This window comes from Daphnia pulicaria, chromosome 1, assembly GCF_021234035.1.
Source record: "Daphnia pulicaria isolate SC F1-1A chromosome 1, SC_F0-13Bv2, whole genome shotgun sequence".
NCBI lineage: Eukaryota > Metazoa > Arthropoda > Branchiopoda > Diplostraca > Daphniidae > Daphnia > Daphnia pulicaria.
The window spans coordinates 8814119-8827520 of NC_060913.1; the positions used below are offsets into that span (position 1 = coordinate 8814119).

The window sequence follows — 13402 nt, forward strand, 5'->3', positions numbered from 1 at the left end:
GCTATAACCTACATTGCTTTAATTATTGATTACTTTTTAAAATCAAACCACTAACCCTACCTGAACATACTGAATTTTTCAGACTACTAACTAAATCTTTCTAAACTGCTGGACCAACCTACTGAACAGAACTATGCCTACTAACAGTTTCACTAGGAATAACGTAAAAAGTAGGCAAATGAATGGTTAGTAGAGAATTTGTACTTAAGCAAGTACAGTAAAATACTGAATTGCGTTTCAGTAGCATATTCGACCCTTTTGAAGGGTACTGAAACTGTTAGGGGTGTGTAGGTACTGGAAATCGTTAAAATAAGCAGTTTAACGCGGCTGTGTAGCAACTGACGGGCGGTTTATTTCAAAGCGAAAATATGAGCTCCGGTTTTCTGTTTTTTTTTTTTTTTTTTTTTTTTTTTTGTTTTGCAGCTGCAGTTGCACAGACACAACGATGAAGGGAAATGAAATACGCTCAGTGGATGCGTATTTTATGAGAATGTTACGCGTTTGGAAATTTCTTTCTGAATAATGCTGGCTCACATCACATCACATCCAAAAAGCTTCAAATATGAAATATCTAACTCATTATCAGATCTATAAACTATCCCCCTAATAAAAAAAAACAAAAATAAAACAAGAAATCCCATAAGTTGAAAGTTGAAAATCTAAAGCGATTTCTTGAGTGGTGAGTGGTTACTATTGGGATATAATCAAAATAGTTGAAAAAGGGGATCCATGTCTATATTGCGGATATTTACAGAGACCCTTGCTAATGCCTTTCACCATGCTTTTTCTGTGAGACTGAGACCTCGTTCAACATAGTCAAATAATCTGAAAGGACTTGGAATTGCAGACTCCTGACTTACGAGTGACATTCAAAATAAGAAATTATTTTTCTTCGCCCAAACATAACAATGGAATGGATTAACAGACTTGGATGTTTTTACTTAATTTAATATCCATCACCATTTAATTCGTCCATCACGACTTTCTCTATCGATAATTAAGGTAGTGCCAAGTTTCGTATCGATTCAGGAGAAACAGCACTACTCATTTGAATATCGTCACCCGTTTGAGCTGTACGTGTTGTGCCACGTATAGTTGAAAAAAGTCTCCCTCCCATTTGCTACACTGTCCAAGTACGCAGTTTGTGCGTTCAAAACTGCGATGGAAACGACGATTGTGGCCTTTCTCGGGTCTGGGCAACAACAACTGCTGCCAGGGGATTGATATCTGTCGGCACTCGGCACGCAATTGTCAAAATTTTCCTGGTTCCAACATGAAAAAAGCAAACGCTCCAATAATTTAGAACTCACATTAGTCCCACAGGTTTCTCGTTATCAAAAGAAACTAGCTATACAAACTGACGGGCGTTCTATTATTTCAAAACGAAAATATGAGCTCCGGTTTTCTGTGTTTTTTTTTTTTTTTTTTTTTTTTTTGTTGTTTTGCAATTGCAGCTGCAGTGGTAGTGGCAGTTGCACAGACACAACAGCGACGGGAAATTAAAATATACTGAGCAGAGTCGGGAAAAAACGAACGAAAATATCTTTCAGAATAATATATGCAAATAGTTTCTAATACCTAAATCATCATTAGACCTACAAATAAAAAAAAGAATAAATTGTTGCGTTGAAAGTTGAAAACCTTAAGGGATCTCTTTAGTGGTGGGTAATTACTATACAAGGATAATAAATTGTTTATAAAGCGAAACAATGCCTATTGCAAACCAAAATTTACAGAAGGCATACCATCGCTAAAAATGCCCTTTCCCGTGAAAACCCTGTTCAAATTTGCCAAATAACTGAAAGGACTGGAATGGCGAATTCGTAACTTACGAGTGACATTTCAAGGAAGAGAGAGAAAAATGTAACATTAATTTTCTTTGCTTAAAAAAACAATGAAACTGGTAACAAGATTGGATGTTCGTACTGTTAATAAACTTCGAATTTTCTAAGTCCCAAGAAAATTCTTCCATTTCCTGAAATGGGAGAATCTAATGTGACTAAATGAAAAGAAAAACAAAACCAAACATTTCATTTAAGCGTGATGACACACACGTCACAAATTATGTTTAGATGTGCAATTCTAAACTATAATGGAGAAGGGGGGGGGGGGGTCGCGTGGAACGACGGCAAAGGGTAGAGGACCACTCATGTCAAGATACCGGTGGGTGATAATATGGTTAAAGATGTCCCGGCAAGTGAAATTGGTCTCATCGAATCCCCCAAAGTCGATCCTACTCACAACCAATCGTTTGAAAACGCAGTGGCAAAGAAAAGCGAAGGAAACCTTTTTTTCGCTGGTGTTTTATATGTTAAACAAAGCAATCAATTATCTTTGACCTTTTCCTCGTACGCAATTGAAAAATACGGATGCACTGTTGCAACGCAGAAATGCTTTACCTTTTCAATTTCATTTCATTGGAACAAAAAGATTAAACTAAACACAACTGGTGTAAGTGTAACAGACCAAGAAAATATAAGAAATACCCCTGATTTGCGGTTAAACTCCGTGGTTGTGTCACTAGATATACCTTAATTTTCTTTATTCAAACTGTAATTAACTGAGTAACGCATCACTCCGGTTAACTTATGGTAATTAGCAAGAAGAAAACTATAAAGAAATGTAGAACAAGTAATATACCTTGATCAGAATAATGGAAGCAATGCTGATTTGGTCAGTGTTGTCAGTAGGCTAAATCAGTTCTTTTGATGGGAAGGTTAATAGGAGTTTAGGACACGCCCAGCTACTTGCATGTCGACGGAGGATGTCACGTATAACAAGCGAAGGCGTCAAAAGAAGAGAACTGAAAAGGGAAACCAATAAATGTGTGAGACTAGCAAATGATACGAACTGTTGAATAAAATATTGCAATCCTTACACTAGAACTTGGATCAGCTTTGAGTGAATTAACAAGAGGTGCGTCGCTCACCAGTGAAAGGATTTGCGAGTCATCCAGCTGTCCGTGGTAGAATGTGAGGTTTGTTTGCTTGTGTACAAGTGAAATGCCATCCTCTTTAAAGAGTCAATCGAATAATTTGAAAATCAAATAAAAATCTTACGTGTGCTTCTTGTTACCTCTTATCCGTCCTTCCGTAATCTGAATTCCGGATGAGGCCAGAAAGCTTTTAATTAAGCCATCAAAGTAGGATTATCCTTGACACAGGTAGGCTTGCAGCCGCCTCACTTCAATGGATTATTCCATCACACTACAAAGTCATTAACAAGACGGAGGCTTTCTCATCCCTCCTATTTTCTCACAATCGATGCACAGAAATGGAATCTTTCGTAGGCCTCCGCCGGAGTTGATGAAATGTCTGTAAAAACGGGAAAACAATCAGAACTTTAGTTGTGAAGGACTTGCATGTCGGCACATTCAACTTGCCGTGTAAATGATGGTAGGGAAGTACAATGAAATAATTAACGAATACGTAAGCATGATAAACTAACACAGGCAAAGAGAGAGGGGGAATGCTTAAGGGCTGCAGCTACAGGTATTTAGATAGCCAGTAACATAATTCCTCTAATCAAAGTAGAGAAATGAGAAGAGATAAATGGAAGCAGTTACATAGTTTCTAGAATGGTATAATTGGGCACAACGGGGAAGGACCCAGTGGAGGTACCTCTCAACCTATTACACCATTGTTTCTAGCATTTTATGATAACACCTACAGAGTTGTTGAAAGTCGAAAACCTAAATCCATTTTTTGACTGCAAGGATATTCAAAGTTGTTAAAAAAGGGGATCAATCTGTATTGCTAAGAACAATCACAGAAGGTGGATGACTAGTGTCTTTTTCAACTTCAACAAAAATGTGATGACGGCTGGAATGGCAGATTTGTTACATTTATGAATTTCAAACAAGCGAATTTTTATAGGGGGCAAGCCAGAGGAAAAAAGTTGAACTTTCACCCAAAGAACATGCTGTTTCTGATTGCTTCTTTTTCATGGGCAAAAGGGGATTCAATTAAGGCATAGAAAATGTTATCTTTGGGATATTACCTTTCAACAAAAAAAAATTTCACCAATCTGTTGCAGACTAATTTAATTTTGTGGAATATTCTACACCAAATGCCGTGATGCCAGTCAGTCAATCACTGATTCGATATGCGAGATGACTTTTGCTTGTCATTATTAGTTAATTATTTTGTACTAATTAAGAAAGCAAAATAAATATCGTGATTTTTACTTTTCTCGTTTAGAGAATTTTCAGCAAGATAAAACAAGAGCCACAAGAGTCAAGACTCAATAGTCAGGGAGCCCGTGTCAAAGTAGACACAAACCTTTTAAGAGAAGGTTTGACTATCAACTTTGGTTTAGGAGGGTGGGAGAACCGCGAGATGGCGCGTCTGACGATTCAGACCGGCCGGGTTCGAGAGTTATTCACTCCCGAAGTCGGCGTGATTTGGGGAAAATCACAAACTGTTTAAGAGAACAAATTTTTCAATCATAATTTTAAAAAAAATACACTGATTCTAACGTCAGGTCGCCAGACGTTAGAATCGGCCGTTTTGAACAAATCAGACGCAGTCAAAGTTTCACTTTTTTGTGAAATTTCACATTTCATTTAAGAAATGTATTTTTTTTTGCATAAAATAGCTGCAAGTGAATTAGCAATTAAAATGTAAGACCAGACGGTTATATCGGCCGTTTTATACTCATCAGACGTCATGAAAAACTGACATTCAGACTCCTAAGTTTATTTCTTTAATGCGGCAACACCGTAAATCTGGCGCTATTTATAAAAAATTTAAAATGCAAGAGAAGAAAATTCAACTTTGTATTGTTTTTCTTGATCATATTTAAAAAAAAATTGCATTATTTAAGCCATAAAAGGTTGCATTATTAAAACAATAAACACATATATTTATTGAAGTGGAGATTATGTGTTGGATTCTGTCAGACACCAATTTGCCCATGTATGATTTAGAAGAAATCAAGAGTAGTGTGTCCTACGGTGATCAGAAACGCACCAGAGTTTTCATCTTGAAAATGGACTACGTTCAAGATTGCAGCCGTTCCGGGCCAGGCCGGCGGAATTTTAGACGAGCCGGAATAGTTTTGAGACTCTGATCTCGATGACGTTTCTCCTTTTCCGGAATTAGTCGATTCACCGGGACTATCAGTAGAATCCATCGTCAACAAAATGCCACGACCACGGCCGCAAGATCCCGCGTTTACTTTTCCTGGCCGGGTGGCGGGAGTCACGGGACACTTATCCGCCATAGGCACTGGAACAGCCGGAGCATCTAGACTTTGTTGCAGCTCCGTCAGTGTTTGCAAACGAGTCAAGTAACCGGGCTTTTGTTCCTCGAGCACCCGGCTCATCATCAAACTAAGGTACTCTGCTGGACTCAGCGCATTGGAACGGAGGGCAGTCGAATCCAGTGATTTGGCGTTGGCACCCACTTGCTCCAGTAGACTCAACACTTTTCCTTTGGCCATGTTCACCTCGTCTACACAGCTCGCCATGATGTCTTCCGTCTTCAGTTTTCTGTTGTAATTGGATTCGTATTCAGCCTTCATATCCTTTAACGTGGTTGTAACCTTTGCTGTCGTCTTCGCGAAGGAAAATTGTTGGTAAACATGGGCAGATGGCGGGCAGTTGCATTTACTGTCCGTACACCTTTTCTTTTCAAATCCTTTTTCCTTGATTTTAGCAGGTTTCTCGCAAGTTTTCTTGCACTGTTTGCAGATCTCGGCGATTCTTCTCCATGTCTTCAATGGTTGAAAGAGCTCCTTCTAACTCCGTTTCAATATCTTTAAGCGATTGCTCAAGTTGCTGCCGACGTTGGATAACTTCCCGAGTAGATTTCAGATTTCGGCCGTTCATTTCTTCCAGCATCGTAAAAAATTTGTAGAAATTCTCCTGGCCCATATCCCAGAAAAGCTCGTCGAAACAGTCATCTCCTTGATTTTGGTTGGAAGCATAAAGGACCGAACTGTTGAATTTGCTGTAGGTGATTCCGACCGACGCAGATGTCACGGGAAAATTGGCAGCTAGGCAGGCCTCGACGACGGGAGGATCAGCGTTGTCGGCGAACGTCACCAACAGTCTCATGTTTTCCTTGACGTCCTTGCCAAAAATGGAAAGAACCGAGGCGATGATGTAGCTCTGAGTGGCCGTCAGTCGGCTGTCGCCGGAAGCGGCCACAAAACAGGCGGCGTGAATCTGGTCAACCCTATTCTCCTGTTGCGTCAGAAATTGATGAATGTTGCGGGTGATTAGCCTGTCTCTGTCCATTCCTCTCGTGTCTCCGTAGCCGGGCGTATCGATGATCGTGATCGAATACGGAACGGCCATCCCGTCATGGTGGCGAAGAGTGTAAGCTGTCACCGAACTCGTTTGACTGTGCGCTTGATTCTTGGCAGTCGTTTCATCATCGCGGACACACACACAACGGAACGGATCGTTCCATTTGACGCCGAGAATGTAATTCACCATTCCGTTGATGAGCGTGCTCTTGCCGCACCCAGTGGCGCCCATCAAAATGATTATTTTGTGCTCACGATGAACTTCTGGTGTAGCAGAGGCGTCATGGTGGTCGATGTCGAACCAACGGAAGTCTTCACTGACTGATATCTCCTTTGCATTCAGCAGGTAAACATTCGGTTGGCCTTTCTTAATTAATTTGGCGTACTGATTGGTCTCTTGCGCAAACATTTCAGCTACTCTTCCAATTTCGGCTGGGACTGTGCTACTGTCAGTTCCCTTTAGGCAATTTTGCTCTTGATTATGAATTTCAATCTCTTGGCGATCAAGCTGATGGATTGCGGATGCTGCTTGCTGAATATGCTGATGGATTGGCGGGCTTTCTTGCACCGATGGATCGGGTTCGAATGTTGAAATTGCCTCTGATAAAGTGTCAAATCCTGTGACATGCAATTTTTCTGTGGAGTCCCCAAAGTGAGTTGCTACAGGTGAAAATTGGTCATGCCTCTTCGTTGTCTGGCTCTTCCCGTTGGCTTTTCTTTGCTCGAATACGTCCCTCTCAGTCTGCTCGCGCATTGCGGAATATGCAGACTCTTGACGACGGGATGCTGAATTTTCTTGTTCTGGAGGATCTGATTTGATGCTTGCAGTCTCAATGCTAGCATCTTCAGGTAAATGTTGCTTCTTTGCTGGCTTGCCCTTCATTGTGACTGGATTTTGCTCTTTTACGTTCCTCTCAATCTGAACATCAGCAACAGGTTCTTGTTTTGGAACTTGCTTCATTAAAAACTTTTCGCATTTCATCGAATCAAACGACTTCTTTCTTTTGTTAGCGGGAGGCGGAATCGATGGTTCGTGGTTCAACAAACTGAACGTTGATTCAGAATTTTTAGTCTGGATCTGCTGGTCGTCTCTGGAAGTAGACGGGATTGCCATCACAGGCTTTTCACTATCGACATCTTTTTGGGCAGGGCAGTCTTCTTCAGTTGACGGATGAGCGCTCTTGATTGGACCGATGTGTTTGACATTGCTAGTCATGCGTTGCGCCATTCGTAGCAGCTGCTGGTTGTACACTGTTGGGGCAAGAGAAGTTTTAACAGGAGGACGAAATAACATTGAATTCGTTGAAGGACTAGGAAGCTGGTCTTCTCGACTGTTGGTTGAAGACTGAATAAGTCTATCCGGCGATTCGGTTGCAGCAACTTCGGGACGGTCTTCCATAGAATTCGCAACAGTAATTATTCTGCCTTCGATCATGGACGAGGAGCTTGGTATCAGTCCTATCTGGTAACAAGTACCCAGCAATGCACACATGCTATTGATTTGTTCAAAAGATTTCAGCAATTGAACAATGTGTTCAATCCGATGTTTCCCACGAGTCGCAATCCAGAAAACGGGAATTTCAAAAGATTCAGGATTCCCCAGTAATTTTGCCAGGCGGTCAATCAGCGGATCTTGAACGTAGTCCATTTTCAAGATGAAAACTCTGGTGCGTTTCTGATCACCGTAGGACACACTACTCTTGATTTCTTCTAAATCATACATGGGCAAATTGGTGTCTGACAGAATCCAACACATAATCTCCACTTCAATAAATATATGTGTTTATTGTTTTAATAATGCAACCTTTTATGGCTTAAATAATGCAATTTTTTTTTAAATATGATCAAGAAAAACAATACAAAGTTGAATTTTCTTCTCTTGCATTTTAAATTTTTTATAAATAGCGCCAGATTTACGGTGTTGCCGCATTAAAGAAATAAACTTAGGAGTCTGAATGTCAGTTTTTCATGACGTCTGATGAGTATAAAACGGCCGATATAACCGTCTGGTCTTACATTTTAATTGCTAATTCACTTGCAGCTATTTTATGCAAAAAAAAATACATTTCTTAAATGAAATGTGAAATTTCACAAAAAAGTGAAACTTTGACTGCGTCTGATTTGTTCAAAACGGCCGATTCTAACGTCTGGCGACCTGACGTTAGAATCAGTGTATTTTTTTTTAAATTATGATTGAAAAATTTGTTCTCTTAAACAGTTTGTGATTTTCCCCAAATCACGCCGACTTCGGGAGTGAATAACTCTCGAACCCGGCCGGTCTGAATCGTCAGACGCGCCATCTCGCGGTTCTCCCACCCTCCTAAACCAAAGTTGATAGTCAAACCTTCTCTTAAAAGGTTTGTGTCTACTTTGACACGGGCTCCCTGACTACAAGAGCAGAGTCAAAAAAATAAAAATTAGAAACCAGATAGCTAGCAGCCGATAACACCTTACAAAAGAGAGGGGGAGTATTTTAACGGTGTATGATTCGATAATCGATTAACCGTTTTTACATTTATCATCATCTTCACATTCAATTTGATAACATCTTACTTAATTCGTTTATTACGAGTATTATCATGAAGGAGGAATGGAGGAGGAGCTGGTCGGGCAAATTTTAGAGGCGATGATGATATCTGCCTCAGGGGAAGGATTCGTTCCTCTTTCTGCCACCAGATGACGGAGAGTAGCGAAATATGTGAAAATCTGGGCTTTCGCTGGTTGGTTGCTATCGTTACGGGTTGGGCAAGTCTAGCAGATAAAAAATCCGTAACGGTGGCAACCAAAATAAAGCCTAGATTTTCACATATTTCATTACACTTCCGCATCTGGTGGCAGAAAAAGGAACGAAATTCTGCCCGAGGCAGATATCATCATCGCCTCAAAAATTTCTGCAGGGCCTTATGGGAGCAGCGTTTCCTCCATTCCTCCTTCATGGTATTAATAAAATAGATGGGGCTAAAAAATTTCGCTGCTTAGTGACAAGTGGTTCAAATCATGATTCTTGTTCAACTTTTTTATAACCATATTTCGATCAAGTTAATTTTTTTTCTTGTTTGGAATATTTGTTGTTTGAAAAATATACATTAAATTAATTTTTTCCGGTGTAGTTCCGGTACAAAATTAATGATGACGATAAATACATTAACTATTTACTACTAAAATATTTGTTTTATCTGCTTCTTTTAATTTGGAAAAGATAGTTATGACAATAGTATGAAAAATAAGTGTGTTTTGATCAAATTAATCAGATTAGTGAAAACTAAATAAATCGACCCAATCCTGATTTAAAAATTAACCTTATAAATATCAATAATACACAGATACGCCTGGTGTAGTGCCAGTAGTGGTTAGCGCGTTCGCCTACGGAGTCGTTATTGAAGTGCGGGTCAAATTTCACGCGTACTCTATCCCGTACTGCAAAACGAGTTCGAGCCTATATCTTATATAGCATAGGAAACGCCGTCGTGTTTTTCCAGTTAATTCATCGTCTACGTTCGTTTTTTAATTATACTGTTTAAGTTTGTAGGCTTGTAGCGTGTGGTTACGCAATCAAATTTTCCTTGTCTGAGATATTCAACCTATCACGTATCAACGTATGTGATAACATACAAATTATCTGTTTCGAATCCATAACCGTTATGATCTCCAAATTGCGTTAAATTTTTTTCTCTAAGAGAAAATGAAATGGACGTGATATGGAAACTTTGACAGTATAATCACTTTTTATTAGATTTTCGCCAATGAGTTTTACTGAGTATTTCAAGGGAATTTATTTCTAAAAATGATTACCGAATAAAACTAGACTGTACTTATATATTTTTAACAGCTTGGAAGTTACTATGAAATGAATACGCGTACCTGTTTACCAAAAGGTATATTAAGAGAAGGAGGAGTTCACTCGAGTTGAGTGTCAAATAAACTCAAGGTCACACCACGCCCAGATAGTGACGCCAATCAATGTAGGGAGGATCATCTTTGATTAATTCTAATGGAACAGTGACGGAGAATAAACTTGGAAAAAGGAAACGAATTAACTCACCCAACCAGTCAACCCAGTCAACTTCCATTGCCGACTGCGAGCGGGAAACCTGCAATCCTGCATTTATATCGTGGATGCCAAAACTGCTGCTGTCCAGATGCACCTGGACATAGGAGGTGGAAGATAACATTTGATTAAAGCATTTATCTAACACCTTGACAGAACTCAAATGATAAGAAAAAAAAACCTTTCGTTTCCTCGTCGACTTGAGGTCCGGTCCATGGTCCCAGATGAGCTCTGGATATAGTCCATTCTCCGCGACAAACTGAAACCTTTTTCGTGATATCATTTGCGTCACAATTTTTTATTCGAATCCTTTGGAAATTTCAAATCAAATCTTAGCAATTTAATTATTTAACCCACCAATAAAAGAAAATGACTATTTCATTTAGACGTTAACTATTTGAAAATAATTTCCTGCATGAATGATGGAATTAGAAAAAAGGACGCAATTGTGTCTCAGTGCCGATGTTTGCCCAATGATGAGCGAATTATCCAATTGAAGCCGAATTATATATTGCCAATTATTGATTCGTTGATACACAATCACACGAAAACATTTTTCAAAAGGCCACGCGGAACTTAGCCGAATCGGCCGTGGACCAAGTCAATAACTTGGTTGTTTTTGAATTATACCACCACGAATGTCGCCTGCCATCTGCCAGGCCCATTTGCGGCCGGAATTAAATTATTATATCTCCCATCCGCAGTGAATTGAACTCCCATCATATTAGAAGCGCCAGTCATAGTAGCGGGATTGGTGTAACCGGATAGTGCTCTCACTAGAACCGCTTTGGGGTTCCAGTCATAAACCTTGAAAAAGATACCAAATGTCACTTATGAAAATCAAATAGACCCCAACCAAATCTGAACTAGATTTAAATCAACTTGCAGAGATATAGTCCCAATCTTTTTCCACGACGAACGTGGTGAATGTCAGTCGGATTTTCTTGCCCGGTGGTGCAGTGATCAAATAAAGGCAGTCGGTGGTCAATTTAGCAGTGTAGTCATTGGGGTAGTTAAGAGACTGGATTGTCCCGCTGGTTGGCGACAGTATCGTACAAGTCCCGCAAGCTGTGCCCAATCAAAAATGAGAAAAGTTAAATCAAATTGTTATTGGAAAACATAATAAACTTAAATGATAATACGTGATTGAGTTCCTGAGGTCCAGACTTCAGGAGAGCAGGTCACAGGTGCGACCGTAGTCGTTCTTGGTCGCGTGGTTGTAGTTGATGGCCTTGTTGTTGTGGTGGTAGCCTGTGCGGTGGTAGTGGTTGAGGCTACTGTTGTTTTGGGTGTAGTTGAAGTCGTTGTAGATGGCGTAGTGGATGTTGTTGTTGTGGTCGACATAGTTGATGGTCTAGTTGTTGAGGTGGTTGGCTGTGCGGTGGTAGTAGTTGAAATCGTTGTTGTTTGGGGTGTTGTTGAAGTCGTTGTAGATGGTGTAGTGGATGGTGTAGTGGATGGTGTAGTGGATGTTGTTGGCGCAGATGTTGTGGTCGACGTAGTTGATGGCATTGTTGTTGAGGTGGTTGGCTCTACGGTGGTAGTAGTTGAAATCGTTGTAGTTTGTGGTGTTGTTGAAGTCGTAGTAGATGGCGCAGTCGATGTTGTTGGCAAAGTTGTGGTGCTCGACGTGGTTGATGGCCTTGTTGTTGTGGTGGACGGCTGTGCGCTGGTAGTTGTCGACGAGGTAGTCGCTGGTGTCGTGACTGCTGTTGTACTTGGCGTTGAAGTAGCAGCGTCTGTCGTCACTGGAACAGGGCAGGTTGTTGACGCCCAAATGCAATCGAACCAATCGCCGTTGTTGAATTGCGAATACACAAGGACTCTCGTTCCATTCGACAAATAAATTCCGTTTTCTACGGGCGGATTCTCGTCAAAATCAGACACACCCACGACCTGTCGTTGAAATTCAAAATAATTAATTGGGTGGAAATGTAGAGATAGGATCATTGAATTATACCCGCAAATAACTTCCAGGACTTGACAAGTTAATGGATGAACACGAAAACTCAATTTGTTCATCCAAAGGCAATTCAATGAAGAAATAGCATTCTCTCGGTTCTCCCGTTGTTAGACCATCCAAAAATGGTTGGAGGGTCCCACTGGACGATGTTGTTCCTCCATGGCGACAGACTAGACAAATTAAAAATCGGTTTAAGAATTATAGTGTGACATCGTTCTTTTACATTGGAACTCACGTTTGAAATCCGTCGTCGATGGAGCCGGAATAGCTGACCATGTGCAATTAAACCAATCTTTATTGACGTCAATTTGAGAATTCAAATGAATCAAATCGACGCCGGAAGTGTACACTCGGTTGGTCAGAGGCGTCAGGGCCATGTTTAAATCAGAAATTTCGCTGAACTTTGTCAATCAAACAAAAACGGTTATAATAATTGAAAACTTAAACGAAATCACAAAACTCACATGCAAGTAACTGCCTGGGCTAGTGAAATTGATGACTGGGCAAGAAATCTCAGTCAATTGATTAGGAGGCACTTCGATGATAAACGAACAGGAATTCGGTTGAACATTTGTGCCGTTAGCCATTAACGGTTGAATGTTTCCACTGGCAGATTTCGTGATTTTCTCCCGACAAACTTAAAAAAAAAATAATAATAATAATAATAAACTTGTGCCGGAAAATTGATTGCAAATAAAATCCTTACGTTTGTTATCATTTGTCAGTGGTGGGATCATAACCGTCGTCCATTGGCATTTGAACGAGTCTTGATTGCTGAATTGAGAAAACAGGTAAATGATTTCGCTGGTCGAAGTGTAGACCCGATTCATTGCAGGTGGATCGGCTATCACAGTTTCGGAAACCGTTTGGAACTTATGAATTTCAAAACGAAACTTTAATCAGTAAAACGAACGCTGTGGTTTATGTAGACAAAAAATTACCTGTAAATAATGATCAGGACTGCTGAGGGTAACATTGGAGCACATCAATTGAATTTGGTGGTCAGATGGAACGGTAATGACAAACATGCACATTCTCAGATCTGTGCTGGGATCGTTCGCTGATAGCTGAATGGTCCCATTGGGAGTGGCGGACGTTCCATCGCGACAAACTATAAATGCAATAAAATTGGCAAATCA

General features: G+C 40.2%; 3 protein-coding genes and 1 long non-coding RNA gene across 5 annotated transcripts in view; 2 read left to right on the plus strand and 2 right to left on the minus strand.

The window, feature by feature from the left end:
* LOC124344997 (verrucotoxin subunit beta-like) overlaps nt 1-13402 on the plus strand; it is a 493626-nt gene that overhangs the window by 259358 nt on the left and 220866 nt on the right. The gene's annotated exons all lie outside the window — the stretch shown is intronic.
* LOC124345827 (CUB and sushi domain-containing protein 1-like) overlaps nt 1-13402 on the plus strand; it is a 217933-nt gene that overhangs the window by 104818 nt on the left and 99713 nt on the right. The gene's annotated exons all lie outside the window — the stretch shown is intronic.
* The window catches only part of LOC124344966 (mucin-3A-like), a 322367-nt gene that overhangs the window by 4206 nt on the left and 304759 nt on the right, over nt 1-13402 (minus strand). The window contains exons 4-11 of one of the 2 annotated variants that reach the window (XM_046798263.1): nt 13205-13374; nt 12970-13135; nt 12728-12900; nt 12499-12664; nt 12261-12433; nt 11443-12196; nt 11187-11368; nt 10772-11107 (exon numbers count right to left, since the gene is read on the minus strand). In XM_046798263.1, the coding sequence (XP_046654219.1) occupies nt 10925-11107; nt 11187-11368; nt 11443-12196; nt 12261-12433; nt 12499-12664; nt 12728-12900; nt 12970-13135; nt 13205-13374 (1967 nt within the window). In that variant the 3' untranslated portion in view covers nt 10772-10924. Of the gene's footprint in view, nt 1-10771; nt 11108-11186; nt 11369-11442; nt 12197-12260; nt 12434-12498; nt 12665-12727; nt 12901-12969; nt 13136-13204; nt 13375-13402 lie in introns of those variants that run through there. The other variant, XM_046798262.1, reaches the window with a different exon arrangement.
* LOC124350375 lies at nt 1464-4247 on the minus strand. The gene is made up of 4 exons (XR_006920864.1): nt 4000-4247; nt 3076-3314; nt 2879-3012; nt 1464-2803 (listed from the first exon to the last, which is right to left on the minus strand). It is a non-coding gene; the product is annotated as an uncharacterized LOC124350375 (long non-coding RNA).